Source organism: Chinchilla lanigera, unplaced genomic scaffold, assembly GCF_000276665.1.
Source record: "Chinchilla lanigera isolate Chin_1 unplaced genomic scaffold, ChiLan1.0 scaffold00017, whole genome shotgun sequence".
Classification (NCBI taxonomy): Eukaryota; Metazoa; Chordata; class Mammalia; order Rodentia; family Chinchillidae; genus Chinchilla; species Chinchilla lanigera.
In genome coordinates, this window is record NW_004955418.1 from 2,543,628 (window position 1) to 2,564,261 (window position 20,634).

General features: G+C 46.3%; 1 protein-coding gene across 3 annotated transcripts; it reads right to left on the bottom strand.

Moving 5' to 3' along the window:
- Window positions 1-7,905: 7,905 nt before the first annotated feature.
- On the bottom strand, window positions 7,906-14,625 carry Srp19 (signal recognition particle 19kDa). Of its 3 annotated transcripts, none has more exons than XM_005382144.2 (5): window positions 14,487-14,620; window positions 13,822-13,897; window positions 11,218-11,289; window positions 11,014-11,125; window positions 7,906-8,431 (listed from the first exon to the last, which is right to left on the bottom strand). In XM_005382144.2, the coding sequence occupies exons 1-5, from the start codon at window positions 14,525-14,527 to the stop codon at window positions 8,298-8,300; spliced, it is 435 nt and encodes a 144-aa protein (XP_005382201.1). In that variant the 5' UTR covers window positions 14,528-14,620; the 3' UTR covers window positions 7,906-8,297. The 3 variants fall into 3 exon arrangements, with proteins under 3 accessions (XP_005382201.1, XP_013368387.1, XP_013368389.1); XM_013512933.1 differs by lacking the exon at window positions 14,487-14,620 and adding an exon at window positions 14,029-14,147; XM_013512935.1 differs by lacking the exon at window positions 13,822-13,897 and having other exon boundaries at window positions 8,374-8,431; window positions 14,487-14,625.
- Window positions 14,626-20,634: the final 6,009 nt, after the last annotated feature.

Consider the following 20,634-nt stretch of genomic DNA (forward strand, 5'->3'; position numbering starts at 1 on the left):
AAACAAAACAGACTGTGGCTCAGTGGAACAGAATCGACAATAAACTACTTTAGGCACACTCAGTCACACAATTTTTGGCAATGGGGCCAAATCCCTTCACTGGAGGAAAGATAGCCTCTTAGCATTGTGCTGGGAAAACTGGCTCCCCACATGCCGAACGCTGACCTTAGACCCATGCCACTCACGATACGCTAAAATCAAAATGGACCAAAGGTTAGAGCAGAAATAGTTAATCTGCTGGAAGACAAAACAGGTAAAACTCAAAGACTTTTTGCACAAGAAATACCAAGAGTCAACATACGGGACCTTATTAAATTAAAAAGCTTTGCACAGCAAAACAAATCAACAAAGTGAAGAGAACCTAGGAAAATTATTTTGCCATTACTCCTCAAGGACTAACATTTGGAATGAAGAGCTCAAAAAATTAGAACCCCCACATTTAAAGAGCCCATCAAAAGTGGGCATCTGAAATGAAAACACACTTCTCAGATGAAGAAATACAAATGGCAAATAAATACATGGCCACAGCATACCTCACAGAATGAGAGGAAACATTACTGCTCTCTCTCATCCTGTAAAAAAGAAAATCAACTCAAAATGGACAAAAGACCTAATTGTAAGACCTGGAATTCTAAAACTACTGGAAGAAAACATGGGAGGAACACTTCAAAACAAGTACAGACAATGTTTCTCTGGGTAGGACCCCAAAACACAGAAAAGCAAAAACTGACAAATGGGGTTGTACCAAACTGAAAAGCTGCTGCACAGCCCGGGAAACAAACAGTGGAGAGACCCTCTACAGAACGGGCAAAAACATTTGCCAACTATTCATCTGGCAGAAGATTGATATCCAGAATACATAAAAACAAAACAGCCGGGGATATAGCTCAGTGGCTAAGCACTGCCTGGCAAGTGCAAGGTCCTGAGTTCGATTCCCGGTACCCGCCCCCCCCCAAAAAAAAAGTCAGCCAGGCAAGGTGGCGCATGCCTGCGATCCCAGCACTCAGGAGGCTGAGGCAGGAAGATCATTGTGAGTTTGAGACCAGCCTGAGCTACAAAGTGAGCTCAAGTCCAGCCTGAACTGCATAGTGAGACCTTGTGTCAAAGACAAAAAAAAAAAAAAAAAAGGACAAAAAACACCCCCAAACAACAAAAATGTAATCAGTTAAAAATGAGCAAAAGATTTGAAGTGACACTTCTCAAAAATAATACAAATAAATGATCAAGAAATATATGAAAATCCATGCTTATCATTAACCATCGGGTAATGCAAATCAGAACTACAATATACCATCTCATCCTAGTGCAAATGGTGCTACTATAAAGAGGCACAACAAACAAACGTAACAAAACCAAATGCTGGCACGGATGTGGACAGAAGCACTGTTGCAGGCTGTTAGTGGAAATGATGAACGGCATGGAGCTTCCACAAAGCACTAAACTAGAGCCACCGTGTGACGCAGCTGTCCCGCTTACGGGTCCGCAGTGCAATCGCGCACCCTGTGGAGGACCACTGGGCGACCCTCCTTGGAGGAGCAGTTGTCTCCACTTCGGCCGAGCCTGGCCCTATTTCCGTGTACTGATGTGTGCAGAGCTGGCTGGGACTTTTCCTTATCCTTCGATTGGCTTTAATGCATATGGGTCCAGCTCAGGTGCTGATGTTGGTCTTTGAAGCGAGGTCACCGGGCAGTGTTGCCCCGCCCCACGGCTCCCAAATAAAACACGTGTGAGGCAGGGCGGGATGGAGCGCTGTGCTCCACCTGTCAGCTGGGGTCCGCCTCGAGAGGGAGGCTGTGACTTCCCAGGTCATAAAAGATTACACATCAGAGCTGAAGCACGGATCCCAAAACATTAGATACCGTCTCAACTGTGTTACGCAGACTACTCTATCCTCTGTGCATATGGCAGGGGTGATTTCGGGCCTCCTACCTAGCCCAGCTCACGGCACTCAGGTATTTCCCGCCACTCTCACAGCCACTCGTCCTCAAGCCACTCCCCTCTTCATGAGTTAATAAAACCCGGGGTCGGCCTTGGGTACAGTCCTTTGTTCCGGATGGCCATCATCGCGGCTGGACTTAGGACCCCTCGGTCCCCACAACTACAAATACGCCTTAGTGTCTACTCTCGCCGGGGGCTGCACTGGACATGGTAGATTGGAACCAACTCGGTAGAATTCCAATCACTTCCCGCGGGACTACAGGTGTAAACCTCCCGGCCCTGAGGACTGGGAGGGGCTCTCCGTCCTAGCACACCTTTGCACGTCCGCATCACCGCAGCGCCATAGGGAACCAGCCCCCGGCGCACAGGAATGGCTAGAGAAGTCAGCTGCACAGACACGATCCACAGAGAAAAGTGAAATTACTCTCACATACAGCAGAAGAGGCAGAACTGGGGTTTTAGGTTGCATGAAATACGCCTGCCGTAGAGAGGCAGGGCTGCAGGCTGTCTCTCCCCGGCGAGATAAACAGCCGGCCCGCGCGTGGAACACTGGTTACCGGCCGCGAGGGAGCGGCGCGGCGGGGCTGGAAAAGCGCTGGGTCTCACCTGCGTGGCCGGTCTGTGGAAGGGGCACGGCGAAGCCGTCAGCGTCCCCGGGCCGTGTCAGGGGCGCGTGAGGAGCGGTGAGGCGTTTGGGCGCAGCAGCTGTTCTCCAGCTTGCGTGTGCGCCCCGGCTGCGCGGCTGCTGGGCTGCGTGGCGAGCAGACCCGGTTCTCGGCCCCATCCCCACACTCCCGAGCCAGTCGTCTGGCGTGGGGCTGAAGAATTTGAATTCCCAAAATCTGAGGTGATGTTGATAGACTGGGAACTGCCCGTAGAGATGAAACTGCCAGGTTAGACTGTGGAATCAGTGCGGAGATTCCTCAAAAAGCTAGGACTAGAGGTTCCATTGGACCTGGCTGCTGCGCTCCTGGGTATCTTCCTGAAAGAATTAAAAGCCACAGAGATGCGTGTGCACCCATGTGTACAGCGGCACAGCTTGTAACAGGTAGCTCTTGGAAACAGCCCAAATGCCCATCGAGGGATGAATGGATACAAAAGATGTGGGATTTTTATACAGCATGGAAGGCCGAGGCAGGAAGGCCGAGGCAGCCATAAAGAAGGATAAGTTGAAAACATTTTAGGAAAATGGACGCACCTTGAGACCACAATCTTAAGTGGAATAAATCAGACACACATGTGTAAACAGCGCACTGTTTCTCTGGTGTGAAAAACTGAAAGTGTACATAAGGACCAAAACGTGTAATCGGTAACATGGAAGCAAAGCTTTGTGGATGGGGAAGGGAGGGCGGGGGTGGGGAAAAGAATCAAGTTGTACCGTGCACAGGTACAAATTCCCTATGGTGAGTGTGACCACTATGGACCCTAAATTGTACCAGTGAAACCTGGTTTGTGAAAGTTGCAAAAAAACTCCCACAAAAAAACACAAAACAAAACAGAAACAAACCTACTGGGTTAGGTAATCCTGCCTTTACACTCTGAACAGAGGCATTCAGACCTGGGCGAGAAGCAGAATCACCCGAGGAGTTGGGCAGAGGCGCACACCTACAGTCCCAGCCACCCCGAAGGCTGAGGCAGGAGGATCCCTTGAGCCCAGGAGTTTGAGACCAGCCTGGATAACATACCTAGGAAAACCAGACTCAAGAAACAAAATCCTGAGCTGGGGATATAGCTCAGTGGCATAAGCACAAGGTCCTGCGTTCAATCCCCGGTACCGCAAAACAAAAACAAAAACAAAAAAAAACAAAAAAAAAACCAAACAAACCCTGACCTTGCCAAAAATACTGCTGAGGACCCCCCAGGACCGGGCCGTCTGTTTTAGCTAACTCCTTCACCCGCATATCCTTCCTGCGCTCAAAACAGTACTGCACATTCAGCGTCTTAAAACTGCACGAAGCTGGAAGCGGCGGCACGCAACTATGACCCCAGCACATGGAAGGCCGAGGCAGGAAGCACGCAAAACCTGGACAACTTAGCGAGACCCTGTCTCAAAGAAAAGGGGGCTGGCGAGTTGGGTGACGAAGCTCAGTAGGAAGGCCCTGGTTCAACCCCCGGCACCGTCAAACAAACGCCCACTCACAGATGGACGGATGGTCTCACAGTTCCGGTGTCAGCCGCGCAGACCGGAGGACGAAGGTGACCAGCGTGGCGGAGTCCGGACGCCTCCTCGCGTCGCCGGGACTCCCGCCCGCCCGCCTGCCGCCTCTTATAGAAAGGGCCTGCGCGCTGCCGGCCCAGCTGGCGCTCAGAGCCTTAACTTCAATCACACTTGCCAGCCCGTCTCGCCGCAGGCCCAGCGGAGTCACAGGTTTGGGGGCCAGGACGGGCTATTCGCGGGGGGCGGGGGGGCATCCGTTTTCCTGCCCTGCCCGGTCTCCTCCACACAGACGCCCCAGTATCAGAAGAGAGCTGCCGAGAGCGAAGTTAGTGTTGGGAGGAGGCGAAAATAGGGCGGGAAATCTACCCTGTGCCACCCAGGTGACAGCGCGGCTGCAACCAGAGCGGGGGCCGCGGGCAGAGCAGAGGGAGGGACTTCAAACCAGGAGAACCTGCGGCCTGGGGATTTAGCTCAGCGGCACGGCACCTGCCTGGCAAGCGCAAGGGCGTGAGTTCGATTCCCGGTACCAGAAAACAAAACAAAACAAAACAAAACAAAAACAAACAAACAAAAAAACCCAACAACAAAAAAGAAACTAGGAGAACCTGGGCTGGGGATGCCCGCCCGCACCCCTCCCAACCTAGGAAAAGCTACTTACTGTGAAAGACAAAACTAAACACAGGAAAGGCCCAGCTGGGGCAACTTAGTGAGACCCTGTCTCAAATAAAAAAGAAAAAAGGCTGGGGACGTAGCTCAGCACGAAGGCCCTAAATCGCTGGTGCCCGGTGGCAGTGGTGACCACGAAGCTATCCACTGAGCTTCTGCGGTACAAAGATCCCTACCGGTAACCGCACACTTGGCCAGTGTAAGGGGAGAAGGGTAGTGCAACTTTCAGGCATGCAACGTCTAGGAGCAAAACACACAAAAACGGACATTTTGACACACGTTTTGACACAACAGGTAATTTGTGGTGGAATTAATGATATTTTAAACACTAAGTAAATGAAAGCTAAAAACATTAATTAGTTCAAAAGCAAACAATGAAGCTTACGGGAGAAAAACAACATACTTCAGTGTTTCTCAAACTTTAATGTGCCTTAAGAATCACCTGGGAGTCGGTATGGCCGTGCACGCCTGTAATCCCAGCACCCAGGAGGCTGAAGTAGGATTGCCTCGAGTTTGAGACCAGCCTGGACTACATGGCAAGACCCTGTCTCAAAAAACAAAACCAAAAATCTAATCAACCATCAAAAAGAATCAGCCGGTTATTCGATTAAATGCACTTGAAACCTGGGTCAGACCAGAGAAATTGCATTATTATTTTCTGGGACAGAGTCTCACTAGGTAGTTCAAATTTGCCTTGAACTTACCTCATAGCCCAGTCTAGCCAACTCAAGGCGATCCTCCTGCCTCAGCTTCCAACTGCTGGCTTTACAGGTGTGCACCATCGCACCCAGCTGAATACAAGCTCCCAGGGCAGTCCAGGGCTGCTGGACCCAAAACCGAACTTTTTTGGGGCAATGCTGGGGGTCCAACTCCAGGCCATCCCCATTCTAGGCAAACGCTGTACCATGGAGCTACAAGCATGCTTCGGCGTAGCAGACTACATGGCTCAGCTAGGAAATGGAACGTGGTAATGTCAGTCATGTGACTAGAATTATGAAATATCTTGGGAGAATGGGAAAAGGGGAAGAATGCATGTGTGTGTGGTAGGGGAAATGGAAGGAGGAAAACGAAATCCTCCTCTTCTACAGGTAGAAGCTGATGCCTAAAATGGAAACAAAACTGTTCAAATTAGGCATGAGTTTGATAACAAAGTCATAAATCAATGGGCAAAGGATATGAACAATGTTTTCTGAAACGAATACAAATAGCATCTCAACACATGAATAAACGCTCAACTTTGCTGATTCATTTTTCACTTACCTATTGTCAAGTAGGAAATGTGCTGCACAGCAATATACTGCTCCAGCAAGACTGTGAAGCTTTTTTTTTGTATGAGGAATCGAACTCGGGACCTTGCGCTTGCCTGGCAGGCGCTCATGCCCCTGAGCTATATTCCCAGCCTCCTTGCTGTTTTTTGAGATAGTTTCTTGCTATGCAGTTCAGGCTGGCCTCGAACACACAGCGATCCTCCTGCTTGAGCTTCCTGAGTGCTGGGATTACAACTGTGCACCAACATGCCCACCATCTAGTTATCTGTGACCATCTTTCAAGTTTGCTGCCCCGGGATGAGTTCTCCACGACTCTTCTTTAGATGTCTCTACCACCAGGGTTGAACAAGCTCTATGTTCACTCTCCCAGCCTCCCTTGCTGCTAGATAACTTGTGCTATAGCTCTCAAAAACTGAGACTTAGGTCAGTCTTCTAGGAAGGATTTTGAGGGTAATTTTTCTTTTCCTGTGATACTGGGGATTGAATCCAGGTCTTTACACTGAGCTACATTCCCAGCCTTTTAAAATTTTGAGACAGGGCCTACGTCACCAAGTTGCCCAGGGTGGGCTTTAACTTGTGATCCTCTTGCTTCAGCACCCCCCAACTTGGACTTTGCTAGGTACCACTGCATCGTTATTGTGCTTTACTTAAAACATTTTTTTGGAGACACGGTATCACTAGGTAGTCCAGGCTTTGAACTCACTATGTAGCCTTGGCTGGCCTGTCTCCCAGGTTCTGGAATCACAGGCAGGAACCGCAAACTAAGCCTACGCTTTATTTTTAAAGGGGAACACAAGCGGCCAGCACAACTGCCACTTCCTCCTCCCTTGAACTCATGTAAATGTCTGATGCCGTCAGCCCTTTTAAAAACTCAAGATGACGAACAGAATATCAGAAACATGCCATGGGTACTGGAGTGGAAAGATACAGAGGGCATCCCTGATGGCTAATCTATCACCTATAGCCTCTTTGGATTTCATGTAACTCAAAAAAATAAGATCCTATTTAAGTCCCTAATTGTTCTCCAGCCAAACACATTCCTAAGCAATACTCTTCCGAAGAGGACAGTCCCCTCCCTGCCATATTTATTACACTGTTAATTGTATTTATTATAAAATATTCAACAAAAATTTTAGAGTGAAAAAAAATTGGAATTTTCTTTTTTGGAGGCAGGGTATCAACATGCTGTCGAGGCTGGTACTGAACTCCTGGCCTTAAGGGACCCTGTTCCCCAAGCAGCTGAGACCTCACACTGCGCTGCTACTCTCAGCTGCAGACGGTCATGCTTTCTGCACACCAGTGGATTATCCTCACATCATCTGAGTGCATAATCCCCTCAATGCTATGAAACTCTGGGTTTATTTATTTTGGAAGCAGGATTAGTGGATCGTGATAAAAGTTGGGATGGGACTCACTGAAAGAATATGAGGTAGCTCATACAATTTGAGGAAAAGGTAAAATAGTCCTCAGGGAGAGTAGGACAAGCTCAACTAGACCAAAGGAAGAGCAGAACTCAGGATATTTCAAAACCACTGCTTTCAGGAAGTGCTCTGAAATAAAAGCAAGACTTTTCTAATTTTCTTTCTTCAAAGTATACTTTTCAAGGTGCAAAGCACAGGTAATTTTTAGATTAAAAGAACGAGCTTGGGCTGGGGATTTAGCTCAGCAGCACAGTGTCTGCCTGGCAAGTGCGAGGTCGTGAGTTGATTCCTGGTACTGGAAAAAACAAGCAAAAAAAAAAGAACAAGCTCTACAGTCCCCATGTGCTGACTTCTCCACAGAGGATTTCCCACTTTTGTTGTAGGCTCACACTGTCCAAGCGCACCCAACCTCCTTTACTCGCATCAGTAACTTCTCATGAGCAAACACAACCAAGGCAGTTTAAAAAATTTAATTAACTTAAAAGGCGAACAAAATGTGTATTTCAAATCTTACTAAACTTATTTATCTGAAATACATGCTTACACAGAGGACAGATACAGATATCCATTAACTTCTGGCATAGCCCACTATCCATTTCAAAATATTTTTTCCACAAACACTTCATTGAAAGCAATTTTTTTCTTTGATACTGCATAAAAGCTAGATGTAATTCCACTGTGTTGTACTGTGATGGACTCATGTCATAGTCAGCTCCGATGATGAAGACGGCAGGCACAGAAGTCTGTAGTTAGGTGATTGATGCAAATGACAAGCTTTGCCCTCAGCGACAAAGACGCCTCCACCGCGTCCTGCAGAGGGGTCGCATCCTTGATGCGCACCGTGGATCATTTCTTCTTCTTCCCTTTTCCTTTCTTACTTCCCTCTCCTTGCTGAAGATTTGGGTCACCACCTCCGGTTTTCTGTGTCCTTGTTTTTAGCTTAGGTATCATTTCTGCTGCATACAACATTACCGACTTACCTGGGAACCAGAAGGTAGGTTTAGTATATCATCTAGGAAATAAGCCATAAAAAGTTATTCACCTGAATATGATAAAGTCCAACAAACTATCATATTAAGAAAATGGGAAGAGGCCGGGGATAGAGCTCAGTGGCGCAAGTGCCTGCCTGGCAAGTGCACGGTCCTCCTATGCTAAGTAAAACGATTAAGTTTAAACCAAGAATTCTGGTCTTGGTCCTAGTAACGGCAGGAAAATCAGTGAGGACTGTATCTAAATATAACCAACTGGAAAGAGTCCAAATCTCACCCACGGCACCTTCAGCTACGGAAACACAGGGCCCTTCACTGCACCTTCACTCGTGAGCCTGGCTGACGCCGCTTTACCTCCGCACAACTCTCGGCTTTCCTTGCTCTACACGCCTGCTCAGTGCCTGTGCTCTCTTTACTGTCTCACTGGAAACGGAAGCAGTGTCTTTTCAACGACAGCGTTCACATCTATCTGCGCTGTCTGACTGTTTTATGGTCTTTAGCGCAGGTCAATGTCAAAGAGAAAGAAAACACTTCCACACACCAGACAGCGCTGAGTCATGTGCCTAAGTTTCCAGCAGATTTCCTGTCTCCTGACAGGAATTCTACATAAAAACCAACCCATTTGAATTTGATTTAAAAAAACTACACTCAGTTTCTATGATAATATTACTGCTTTTAGTTGAATTAAATGGAAAAGTTTAATTAAACTGAAGAGAAAAAACTAAAAAAAGCAAATAGTTCTTTTCCTTTGCCGTAATTGGAATTGAATCCAGGGCCTTTGAGCTGAGCTACCCTCCAGCCCTTTTCCTATTTTGAGAGCCTGTCTGGAGGTCCAGCAGGGGAGCATAGCTACTCCTATACCCCAACCAAGGAGGGGTCCTCCTCCGTCCTTCTCCGTCGGGGGTGGCTGTCCCCTTGCAGCTTCGGGAGGGATGCACATGGAGCACTGGGGAAGGGGACTCTGCCTTGCCAGCCAGATCAGCTCAACCAACCATGGCACCCAATAGGGTGACAAATGTCACACCAGATCGCCTTCACATCTGCCCTTTTCCTATTTTATGACAGAATCTTGCTAATTTGCCAGAATTTGCAATTCTCCTGCCTCAGCTTCCCACAGTACTGGGATTATAGGCTTGCACTACTATGACGAACTATTAGCCCCATTTCTTAAAATATATTTTGAAATAAAAAATTCAGAAAAAATTAACATATAAACACTTGTTTTCCCAATATCCGGAACTAACATTTTTATTTTTAACTAACACTTTTAATATAGTGGTCTTTGTTATTTTCTTCAAGAAATATAACATTAGAGACACTCCTATAATCTTTGACCATTAGCTCCCCTAAAGTCTCCACTCCCCACCTCCTCCAGTTTTTACCAGTTTTGTTTTTTGTCTTTTTTCTGGTACCAGCAATTGAACTCACGACCTTGTGCTTGCCAGGCAGGCGCTGTGCCACTGAGCTAAATCCCCAGCCCTCAGTTTTATCAGTTTTAAGTGTGGAAAATAGGAAAAGGGCTGGAGTGTAGCTCAGCTCAAAGGCCCTGGATTCAATTCCAATTACGGCAAAGGAAAAGAACTATTTGCTTTTTTTAGTTTTTTCTAAACTATTTGCTTTATCAGTTTTAAGTTTTTAGTATAAGCAGAGTGGAACTATTTGCTTTATCAGTTTTAAGTTTTTAGTATAAGCAGAGTGGCACATCCCTGTAATTAAAGCACTTGGGAGGCTGAGGCAGGAGGATCACAAGTCTGAGCCCTGCTTGGGGAACTCAGTGAGACCCACTCTCAAAATAAAAAATTTAAACATGAAGGGCTGAGGATGTAGCTCAGTACAAACGCCCTTGTTTAATTCCCAGTACTACCAAGAAAGAAAGAAAGAAAGAAAGGAAGGAAGGAAGAAAAAGAAAGAAAGAAAAGGGTGTTTCCTCCCACTCTATTTCAAAAACATGATTAATGAACAATATTAAGTATATCTATTGGTAAACGGTAATGTTTTATTTTTAAATTTACCTGACTAGTGTCACACTGCTATCTCTTGCTTTTTACACTCAATACGACCCTTTAGATTTACTGAATTAACAGATTTGAAGGGTCTCTAGGACCTGAAAGTTAGTATACAGCCGTTTAATAAGTTTAATTCAAGCTGGCAACGATGGTTTTCCAAAATACAATGTTTAACTTTTTTTAGAACAATTTGCAGGTTCTATCACATTTTCAAAGAAGTTCTTGCTGGATGTAGTATTGAATGCCTATAATCTTAGCACCCTGGGAGGCTGAGGCAGGAAGATCACAAGTTTGAGCCCAGCCTGGGCAACGAAGTGACACACTGTCTCACCGTAAAAAAAGGGCTAGGGATGTAGCTCAGTGTTAACTGCAATCCCCAGTACTGGAAAAAAAAAAAGTTCTTGACATCTGTTTACCTCTTCCTATCAGCAGTCCTTTCTCTAAATTAAAAAAATTCATTTATACCTTTCAAATGGTCAGTTTTAGAACTTTTTTTGGTGTTGAACAGGAATAACCTATTCTTGAGCTCGATTTAGTCATTAAAAAGAAAATTTAAAAAAAGCTTACGTGAAGGGAACTGTCCCAGGCAGAGGCTGCCATCCTCCTGCTTGAGCTGGACTCGGACCCTGCCTCTGTATTGAACATCACGATTCCATTCTCTAGAGTACATTTTATTTTTCTAACATAAACAAAACAAAACAGAAACAGGCTTTAAGCAAGTTATTACATGAGCAAGATGAGTACTGAAAACAGTGCCAATTCACATCCTACCTCAATAAATGCATTAAGTCCGACTGCTGTGCATACGTCTTGAATTTCTGTAGCTGTAGGATTTTCAACAGCCTAAGCAGTTCAAAACAAAAACACTCAGTAGTTTATCTTTAAGGAGATACCACTCTATGACCATATAAATCATTTCAAATACTATCATCAAAACACACCCAAACCTTAGGTCCTTTCACTAGGTATGGTTTGTTTCAACTGTAATTTTAAAAATTCCTAAAGCTGAGACAGGAGGATGTCAAGCCTGGGGCCCTTAGTGAGATCCTGTCTCAAAAAAAAAAAAACTCCTGAACAAAGCAAAACAAAAAGGTCTGGGGATACAGTTCAGTGCAAAGGCCCTGAGTGCTACTCCCAAAACAAAACAAACAAAAACTAAAAAAGCACCCTGGGAGTAACACTAATGCATACTGTGTGTCAGTCTCTCTTTTAAAGAGCATAAACTTCATGAGGACAAGGGCGTGGTTTTGTGTACCAGCATATTCCCAGTGTGGTTCTCTGAAACTGCAGGTGCTCAATGACTGCTGACTAAACAGTTACACACAGAGCCGCTAGAAAATGGCAGTGTTTACTGAAGCTAAATGTGTGATTCCCTATGGCCCGTGAGTCCATCCTAGGTACACACTCAACAGAAAAACAAAAAAGACAAGCTCAAAAGTACTCACAGTAGCACTCTGCACAACAGCCCCAAATTAGAAACAACCCCGTTATCCACCAACAGGAGTGTGGTATACTTGCACAATGCGGGTTACAGAGCCGTGGTTCTCAGCAGACCAACTTACCCACCTTTGCGGCTGCTCTGCGTTAGCTAGGGGAGAGAACCCGTCTTCTAGTGGAGAGAGCCAGGGACGCTGCCAAGCTCCTTAACATGCACTGGGCTGTTCTGGACGATAATTATCAATGGTGCTGCTGTTAAACTGCCACAGAGCAATGAGAACTGAACTGTCTTGAAAGGGGTTGCGGGGTGTTCCTCAGTGGCAGGGTACATGCCTAGCAAACCCAAGGCCCTTGGTCCATTCCCAGAATCAAAACATACCAACAACAAAAACCTACACCTCAAAAAATGGGTAAATCTCATCAGCTTAAAGTTTAGTGGAAAAAAAAAAAAAAAGACACAGGACACTGACTGGGAGGGGACAGAAAGGAGTCTTCCTGCAAAACAGTAAAATTTTTTTGAGGTGGGGGGTCTCACTATGTAACCCAGGCTGGCCTTGAACTCTGGATCCTCCTGTCTCAATCTCCAAAGTGACAGGATTATAGGCACAGGTACACACCACACCTAGCTTGGCAATGTTTTTTAAATTTGGATGCTGGTTACCCGGAAGTACTCCCTTTGTGAAAATTAATTGGTATGTCTGCTGTATACCAAGAAACATTTAAAAAATTCACTCTCCAAAGAGCTTATAACCACAGTGTCACAGCGACTTGATGTTGGGCATTATTTTGAACAAGTGCTTTAGTATCTGTATTTTCGTGAGGCAGCAAAATCGACTTTTTTACACATTTAAGTTGCAGCAAAATGAAAGATACTAAGTAACACAAAAATAGCTAATTCATGGCTTCACAGACCAAACTCTCTGAAATCTGTCATTAGATTAGAAAACAGACTTTAAAAATAGATTAGAAAACTCTTTAAAAATAGAATATAACATCAATTTGAAACAGAAAAGCTGCTACAAAACCCTTGGTATCAAGCACTTCCTGAACTGAAGTGAAACTTCCACAGGAAAGGTGAGTTTTTTATCCAAAGAGCACAAAGGAGAAATCTTAACTTTTAAAACTGTAACCTGCGGGGGACCACAAAGTCACAGAGGCTAATTTTGCATACTTCTCTAAGGGATACATGGAGGCTTGGGATTATCGCTATCACCCTTCAGAGCTTCCCCATGAACTCCTTAGGGGCGGGCCACCCTCTCCTACCCACTGAAACTAAGCTAACACCACCAAGACTGAAAATCACTGCAGGGCAAGACCCTCCTTCGCACGGGACCGCCTCCGCCCTCTTGAGTCGTCCCAGGATTTCGCGTTGCCGGCTGAGTGGCCTTCTGAGTCTCCCTCGGCGCTCCTATCATTGCACACACCCACTCAACAGCGGCTGGGCGTGGCTGTCTCTGCCCGTCCTGGGCACTGGCCTCTCAGGCCCCGTCAGGCATTACTAAGTGTCCGTTTCTTATTTTACCCTTTCACCCCACTCCTCAGCAGGCAGCTGGGGATCTCGGCCAGGTCCCCCACCGTCGCCCCTCCCCGCTCCCAAGCCCGCGCCTCCCGCAGGACAGGCCCTCGCTGGCCCTGTGCACTGCACCCCCGCCACGACATCCCACCCTTAGGAACCTAAGCCGTGTTCTGGACTTTATCGTGTGTAATGCTATCATTTTTATTTCCTTTATTAAAGACCGGAATAACCGTGGTTTAAAAAAAAAATAAACCTTTGCCCCCACGGCCTGGTCAGACGCCGTTTGAAACACTCCTCCGGCCACGCAACACGGCTCTCCCGGCGTCCCCCAGGGCGAGGGGGAGCGTTCAAACCCCGGCCGCCCCCACGCCGCGCGGGACCAGCCCCGCACCCGCAAGCGCCAGGCCCGGGTCACCGCTCACCTTACTTATCGGGATCCGCCTCCCCTCCGCGATGGTTTTCTTATTGTTCAAATAAGCGGGGTAGATACAAATAAACCTGCACAGAAGCAGCACAGCTGGCGTCACGAGAAGCGGTGTTTAAAAGCCCGTACATCTTTACATTTCCCTGCTGCCTTCTCTTCCCACTGCCTTCCTTCACCTAGCTCACTTAAAAAGAAAACTACTCACACCGCTGGTTGGGAAAAAACCGTCATTTGTTAGAGGTGAAAAACCAACGAAAGTACTCAAGCGCGTTGGCGCGCGCCCGCGACCCCAACAGCCGCGAGGCTGAGGCAGGAAGAGCTCACGGGCGACGTGGCGCGCTTAAGGCTGGCCTGGTCACACGGGTCAACCAACGGAAACAAGCCAGTGGGTACCTGTGACGCGGCCGCAACTGCCGGCCAACAGCTGCCGAAGCGGTCCCCACCCCTATGTAACCCAGACGGTACCAGCGGTACCAAGGAGGAGCACAGTCCTCACGCTGCGGCGGTTACTTCGCGGCCGCAAAGCAAGCACAAGCTCGGAAGGCGAAGGTCCCGGCGAGGGCCGCGCTGCAGGCTTCCGGGCGAGGCCGGCCTCGAGGCCGCGGGGTGCGGGGGGCGCAGCACCCGCGGCGCCGCAGCAAGCGCCCCTCTCTCAGGACCCACCTGTCTTGGTCGGCCGGGGTCCGCGCAGCGGCGCAGGCCATCTCCACAGAGCCGCGGGCCGCTCGGAACACGTAGCAACACTAGCCGGTGGTCCCAGGCGCCTCCGCTCTTCCGGCGGAAGTCCGCCTGCCAAAACGGCCCCGTGAGCGCAGTGTTCCGCCGCCAGCTTCTTCCGGCTCCCGGCGCTGTGAGCGAGGGCCGGAAGATTGTGACGTGGCTCTTAAACGCCTCTCGCGAGATCGCGAAGATCGCGAGACGATCCCTTTCCGCGCTCTCCTGGCGCAGTCCTTCTGGGCTGCGAGCTGCTTTTTAGTCTTTACTCTCTGTCTTTACACACCGAAGTCCGGTGGTGCTGCTCACGCTGGGGCAGAGGCGATGGCTGTACATTTAGGGAGTCTCTGTAGTTTGGAGCAAAATACAAGTTAGAGCAAGCAAAAAACTGCCTTTTTTTTTTGAGACAGGGTCACCAGACTGGGCTGAACAATGTAGCCCTAGCTGCCCTCGAACTCGCGGCGATCCTCCTGTCTCAGCTTCCCGAGTGCCGCGATTAGAGGCGTGTGCCACCACGCCCGGCTGAAATGCCCTTTTATGTTTAATTTTTTAATCCGTTTTTGGACCTCCTTGCTTCCAACTTGGCAAAGTTGAATTTTTATAATGGTGGAATTAGCAGTTATTGGCAGTGTTTCACTGTACTGTATAAATGTTAGAAGCTTGACTGTTCACCTTTTAAACTGCTGAATCATATTTTCTAGTCTAAACTTGGTATTTTTCAGTGCCTACAGCTTGGTATTTTACAGTGCCTACAGGACGGAAGAACACCTCCATCTTAGGGAGCCAGAGTAAAATGACATAAAATAGGTGAACAAGAGAAAAAGGATAATACAGATTTTATGTGCTGCTGGAGCCTGCATAAGGAACTGAGGACCTGGAGGAGTAGTCAGCTACTTATGGATTGGACAAAAACCAGTTGTGAAGACGCAACTTACGTGGAGAGGCTCCAGGGATGAGTTACATTAGCGAGTTTTGTATAGAATTCTCTTGGAGTCTGGCCTGGTGGCCCACCCTTGTTATCCTAGCCCTGAGGGAGCTGAGGCAGGACATGTGCAAGCTCAAATCCTGGCTGGGCAATTTAGCGATTCCCTATCCAGAATATAAAAGAGAATGGGAGCTGAGCATGGTGGCGCATGCTTGTAATCCCAGCACTCAGGAGGCTGAGGCAGGGGGATCGTTGCGACTTCGAGACCAGCCTGGGCTACAAAGTGCACTCAAGGCCAGCCTGAACTGCATAGCGAGACCCTGTCTCAAAAAGACAAAAACAAACAAAAAAATAAAATGGGGATATAGCTCAGAAAGGCCCCAGTTTAAAGTCCAGTGTAAAAAAACCCAAAATCTCTTGTTTTATTTGTCATCCTTGAAGATAAGGCTGTGCTGTGTCTTTCCTCTTAGAGGGAGAGTGGGAATTTGATCTTTTGCTTTTAAGAAACAGCATGAGGCTGGGCATGTAGCTCAGTGGGAGGGCTGCCTGGCCTGCTCACACGCTCCCCACCAACGTGGAGGTCAAAGCTGCTGTTTCTCAAGTCTCTAGCTTCAATATTCAGTATGTCACAATAGCACGTTTTACCTCTTCAATTGCAAAACAGTATTTCAGCATTTCCATTCAACCACTTTCATTTCTATTTTAGTAGCGGCTGTTTATTCCACCTCTGCAAAATAATTTTCAAAAACAGCACCCCCAAAACATAAACCAAAAACCAAACCAGAAACGGTAAGATACTCACTTTTACAGATGAAATAGCAAACTAAAACCCTGAACATAGATCGCCCAAAGGTGAGTCTCAGAGAGGACGGATAATTGCCCATCGGTACTAACACAGCTAGGTGGAGCCCCTGACTTCTCCATCGTGTACTGCACTGCCTGCAGCTCCGTCATCTTTTTTCTTTCTTTTTTTTTTTGGAGGCAGGGTCTCGCTATGCAGTTCAGGCTGGCCTTGAACTCAATTTGTAGCCCAGGCTGGTCTCGAACTCGCAGCCATCCTTCTGCCTCAGCCTCCCGAGTGCTGGGGTTACAGGTGTGTGCCGTCGTGCCCCGTTTAGCTCCCTCTTCCTTCCACTGTAGTTTGAGTGCCAGATGATGTAAATAAGTAACTCTTACTCCTTTTTAAAGTGTATCAGTTCCTGGAAAAAGTAACTGGCAATGACCAAAAATAGAGGAATGGGAACTAAGTGAATCCCGTCTTAGTCACTGTCCTTGTTGCTGAGACAGAAAACCCAACACCTGCAATTTAAAGGTGGGAGGTTTATTTTAGCTCGCGTTTTAGTAGTTTAGTCCTTGAAGTGCGCCCACTCCAGGCAGAAAGCTCTGGTGGAAGGACTGGGGTGGGGGAAGCTGCTTGTCTCCTGACAGACAGGAAGCAGCGAGAAGCACGGACCCCGAAGGGAGACACACCCTTCCAGGTCAGGTCAGCCCCTGGCCACTTGCTTCTTTCCACCAGACCCCACCTGCTGACAGCAAGACAGCTATGAGCCCCACCTATGAGCACATGAAGCTCTTGCGGGATATCTAGAAATAAATCATGGTAGAAACTTTACATATTTTGTCAGGCGTGGTGGTATACACCTATAATCAAGGCACTTGTGAGGCTGAGGCAGGAGGATCGATACAAGTTCAAGGCCAGCCAGAACTACATAGCGACCCTGTTACAAAAAAACCTCAAACAAAAAAAATTTTTAAACCTCTTTTAGAATACACACAGAAATGAACAAGATAGCCTGAGAATAATGGAGTAGCCTACTTGCCTAGGGGCTGTTTTCATAGAGCCATGCATGTAAGTAACCGGAGATAAAAGGGCCAATATTAAACTTGGTGGTTACATTTTCTGGTTCGTTCACAATAAGGTAATGAATGATAGAGAAGATGGCGCTAACGTTCTCATTTGATGTCAGATCCATACGCCTATTTAACTCTACACTGTTGTACAGAGAGCGCCTTGGTTTCCAGCACTGCAAACTAAGAGAAAGGAAGTGATGGAGGAGTCACAATAATAAAAGAATATGAGAACATCTGCTGGACTCGATTAAAAAGTCAACATTAAAAGACAGCATTGCCAGCCGTGGTGGCACATGCCTGTAATCCTAGCACTCAGATTGGTGTGAATTTGAGGCCAGCGTGGGCTACACAGTGAGCTCAAGGCCAGCCTGAACTGCATAGTGAGACCCTGTCTCAAAAAAAAGACAGAGTTGTGTGTATGTGAAAGATCTGCTAGATGTTTGCTAGCAAAATTTCTTTTTTACAAAAATGAAAACAAAACCATATAAACATACAGGTAGGAAATAAAAGTTACATTATGATGGAAAAATCCAGACTGATATTTCAACTTCTCAGCAATAGTGAGTGCTATTTGTTTATTATTATTATTATTTTTTTGTTTTTTTTCCGGTACCACAGGACTTGAACTCACAACCTTGTGCTTGCCAGGCAGGCGCTGTGCCCCTGAGCTAAATCCCCAGCCCCAGTAGTGAATGCTAGAAGCAAGTGTCTGAGGAAAAAGAATTGTGAGCCGAAACCTTTGTGTGAAGGCAAAAAAAAACAAAAAAAAACCAAAAAAAAAGCAATTTAAAAGTAAATATGGATTTATAAAGTATATCCTGTTTAGCTTTTGTGAAAAAATAACTATTTGACAAAATTCTTCAGCTAAGCCAAATTAAATTAACATAAATTAAAGAAAAGCAAAGACAGCCAGGTGTCGTGGCCCATGCTTGTAATCCCAGCACTCGGGAGGCTGAGGCAGGAGGATTGTTGCCAGTTTGACACCAGCCTGGGCTACACAATGAGCTCAAGGCCAGCCTGAACTGCATAGCAAGACCCTGTCTCAAAAAACCAAAACCAAAACCAAAACCAAAACCAAAACAACAACAAAAAGAAGACATATAAATTAGTAAACAATGGTGAATACTGAAACCAAGTTATATTTAGATTTAATAATTATTGAAAAGATGATGGTGAAACTTTTTATTAAGGAAATACTCTGAAAATTAAAAAGATTAGAAACAGAATTTAAGAATTTATTTTAAATACAATAAATTAATAGAAGAACAGATTTTTACAAAGAACTAGGGTTCCAGCTGAAACAGCAGACATGTGGGTTTGTGAAGTCAGCCGGCTCCGCGTCACCAGTCCTCTCGGGCCGCAGTCCACACAGGACTGGGACACAGCTTCGCTGCCTGCTCTGTTCTCTCCCTCTTTCCCATTGCTTATCTCCCTGTTGCCGGGCTACTCCCAAGAACTGCAAACCCTTTCCTCTCCTAAACAAACCTAGTACCTTTTCTCTAATTCTCCCCTCATCCAAATTCTAGATACAAGCTTTACTGATTCCAAACTCATTGAGGTCCTCAGCTAAAGCAAAGGAGCCTCTGGCCAGGCACGGTGGTACACGCCTGCATTCCCAGCATCCGGAAGGCTGAGGCAGGAGACGATGAGTTAGAGGCCAGCCCCAGCCTGGGCAGTTTAGCAAGGAAGACCTTGTCTCCAAGGAAAAAGGGTGAGAATGTGGCTCAGAGGTAGAGAGCACTTGCTTAGCATGCTCCAGGCCCTGGGACCATCCCTGGTACGGAGGTGGGAAAAACTTAGGATAAAATTCCTTTCACAGGTGCCACCTTTTAGAAGGAAGCTGTGGTTTCAGATGACTTCCTTTTTTCTGTACTAGTTCATCACCCAATGCTGATGGTCTCATGGCCTATGTTCTCCCCTCACCCCTTGGCAGGTAACCTGACCGAGGCTCATGTTGTTTTTCTCGTTTGTTGCCCTTTCTCTAGAATTACACTTTGGCATAAATCTGCCATTACTTTCTTTACATTTACCTGTGCAAGCGGGGTTGAATGGTTAGTTGGGTTCATTTTGGATCGTTTAGTGTTTTTCACTAATGGATTTTACTTTATCCAGTTTGACAGTGGTCATTGACTGTATACATTTAATGGTTTACCTGGTATTGTATCATTTCACTTTGCTGTGGCTTATGTTTCCACCCTCATTTCCCTTTGTTTCAGTATCGTTAATTATTTTAGTGATTTACTAGCCAAAAGGGAAAATTTACTTTTTTAGCATTGGAGTGCCCATTAAATTTAAAAAAATGCATTTGTTTTTCCAAGTTAAAATAGTGCCTATTGACACTGCCTAAGAGTCAAAAGTCACTTTTTTTTAACCTCTTCTTTCTAATCCTCGTTTTCTAGTTTGGTTGGAGTCATCTTCAATTTGACTATTAGAATTATTAAGCATTTAATCTTTTCTGCTTTAATTGGGCATTTCCATTGAGACTCAAATTATTTACACATTTATTCAAATTTAAAAGCTTTATTGCTCAAACTCAAACTGTTAAAACCCTTCTTATTTGTTTTTGAGGTACGGTCTCACTATGTAATTCAGACTGACCTTGAACTCACTGTATAGCCTGGGCTGGCCTCAAACTTGAAGTGATCTTTCTGCCTCAGCCTCCCAAGTGCTGGGATTACAGTCATGTATCACCTTGCCCAGTTTATACCTATTTAATTGTATAAACAGCTGAGATACTATGGTAGAAATATGTCATGGTTTTGGTTACCCAGTGCTTTTGAAATGCCCCTGGAAGACTTGGGAAACTCATGATTTATGAATCCCATCTCACTGGAAAAAAATCACACACCAAATTGCACAAAACCCCAAACCAAATCAAACCAAAACCAAAATAACCTGGGCTAGCACAGGCCTGTCATCCCAGCATTCTGGATGCTGAGGCAGGAGGATCACCACGAGTTCAAGGTCAGCCTGGATTAGACAGTGAATTGAGGGCCAGCTTGGGCTACCTATTGAGACCCTGTCTCAAAACACACACAGAGAAACCCTAAAAACTGAAAAGAGCTTCCCCAGCCTCTGCAGGCATCTGACATGTCTTCTGCCAAGTGCACCCCCCAATCAAGATTTCAATTCAAAAGTCAGCAGTGAGAGCACGCAAGGGCCACATGTACTTATCTCAAATGACAGTGGTGTCACAGGGTCCTACCACTTAGGAGCAGCAACTGGTCTTTTCACACAGTAGTTTGGCTGTGGTTTTCATTGTGAAGTTTCCAAGACTTACTTTTCTAGCCCTCAAACAGATCTGTGAGTTACCTAGTATTC

Excerpts from the sequence above, each read along its gene's own strand:
- Srp19 (XM_005382144.2), bottom strand. The coding sequence starts at position 14,527 with ATGGCCTGCGCCGCTGCGCGGACCCCGGCCGACCAAGACAG. Across the intron at positions 11,290-13,821 it reads GGCGGATCCCGATAAGTAAG|GCTGTTGAAAATCCTACAGC; the intron begins GTGAGCGGTGAC and ends TGAACTGCTTAG. Across the intron at positions 11,126-11,217 it reads GACTTAATGCATTTATTGAG|AAAAATAAAATGTACTCTAG; the intron begins GTAGGATGTGAA and ends TGTTTATGTTAG.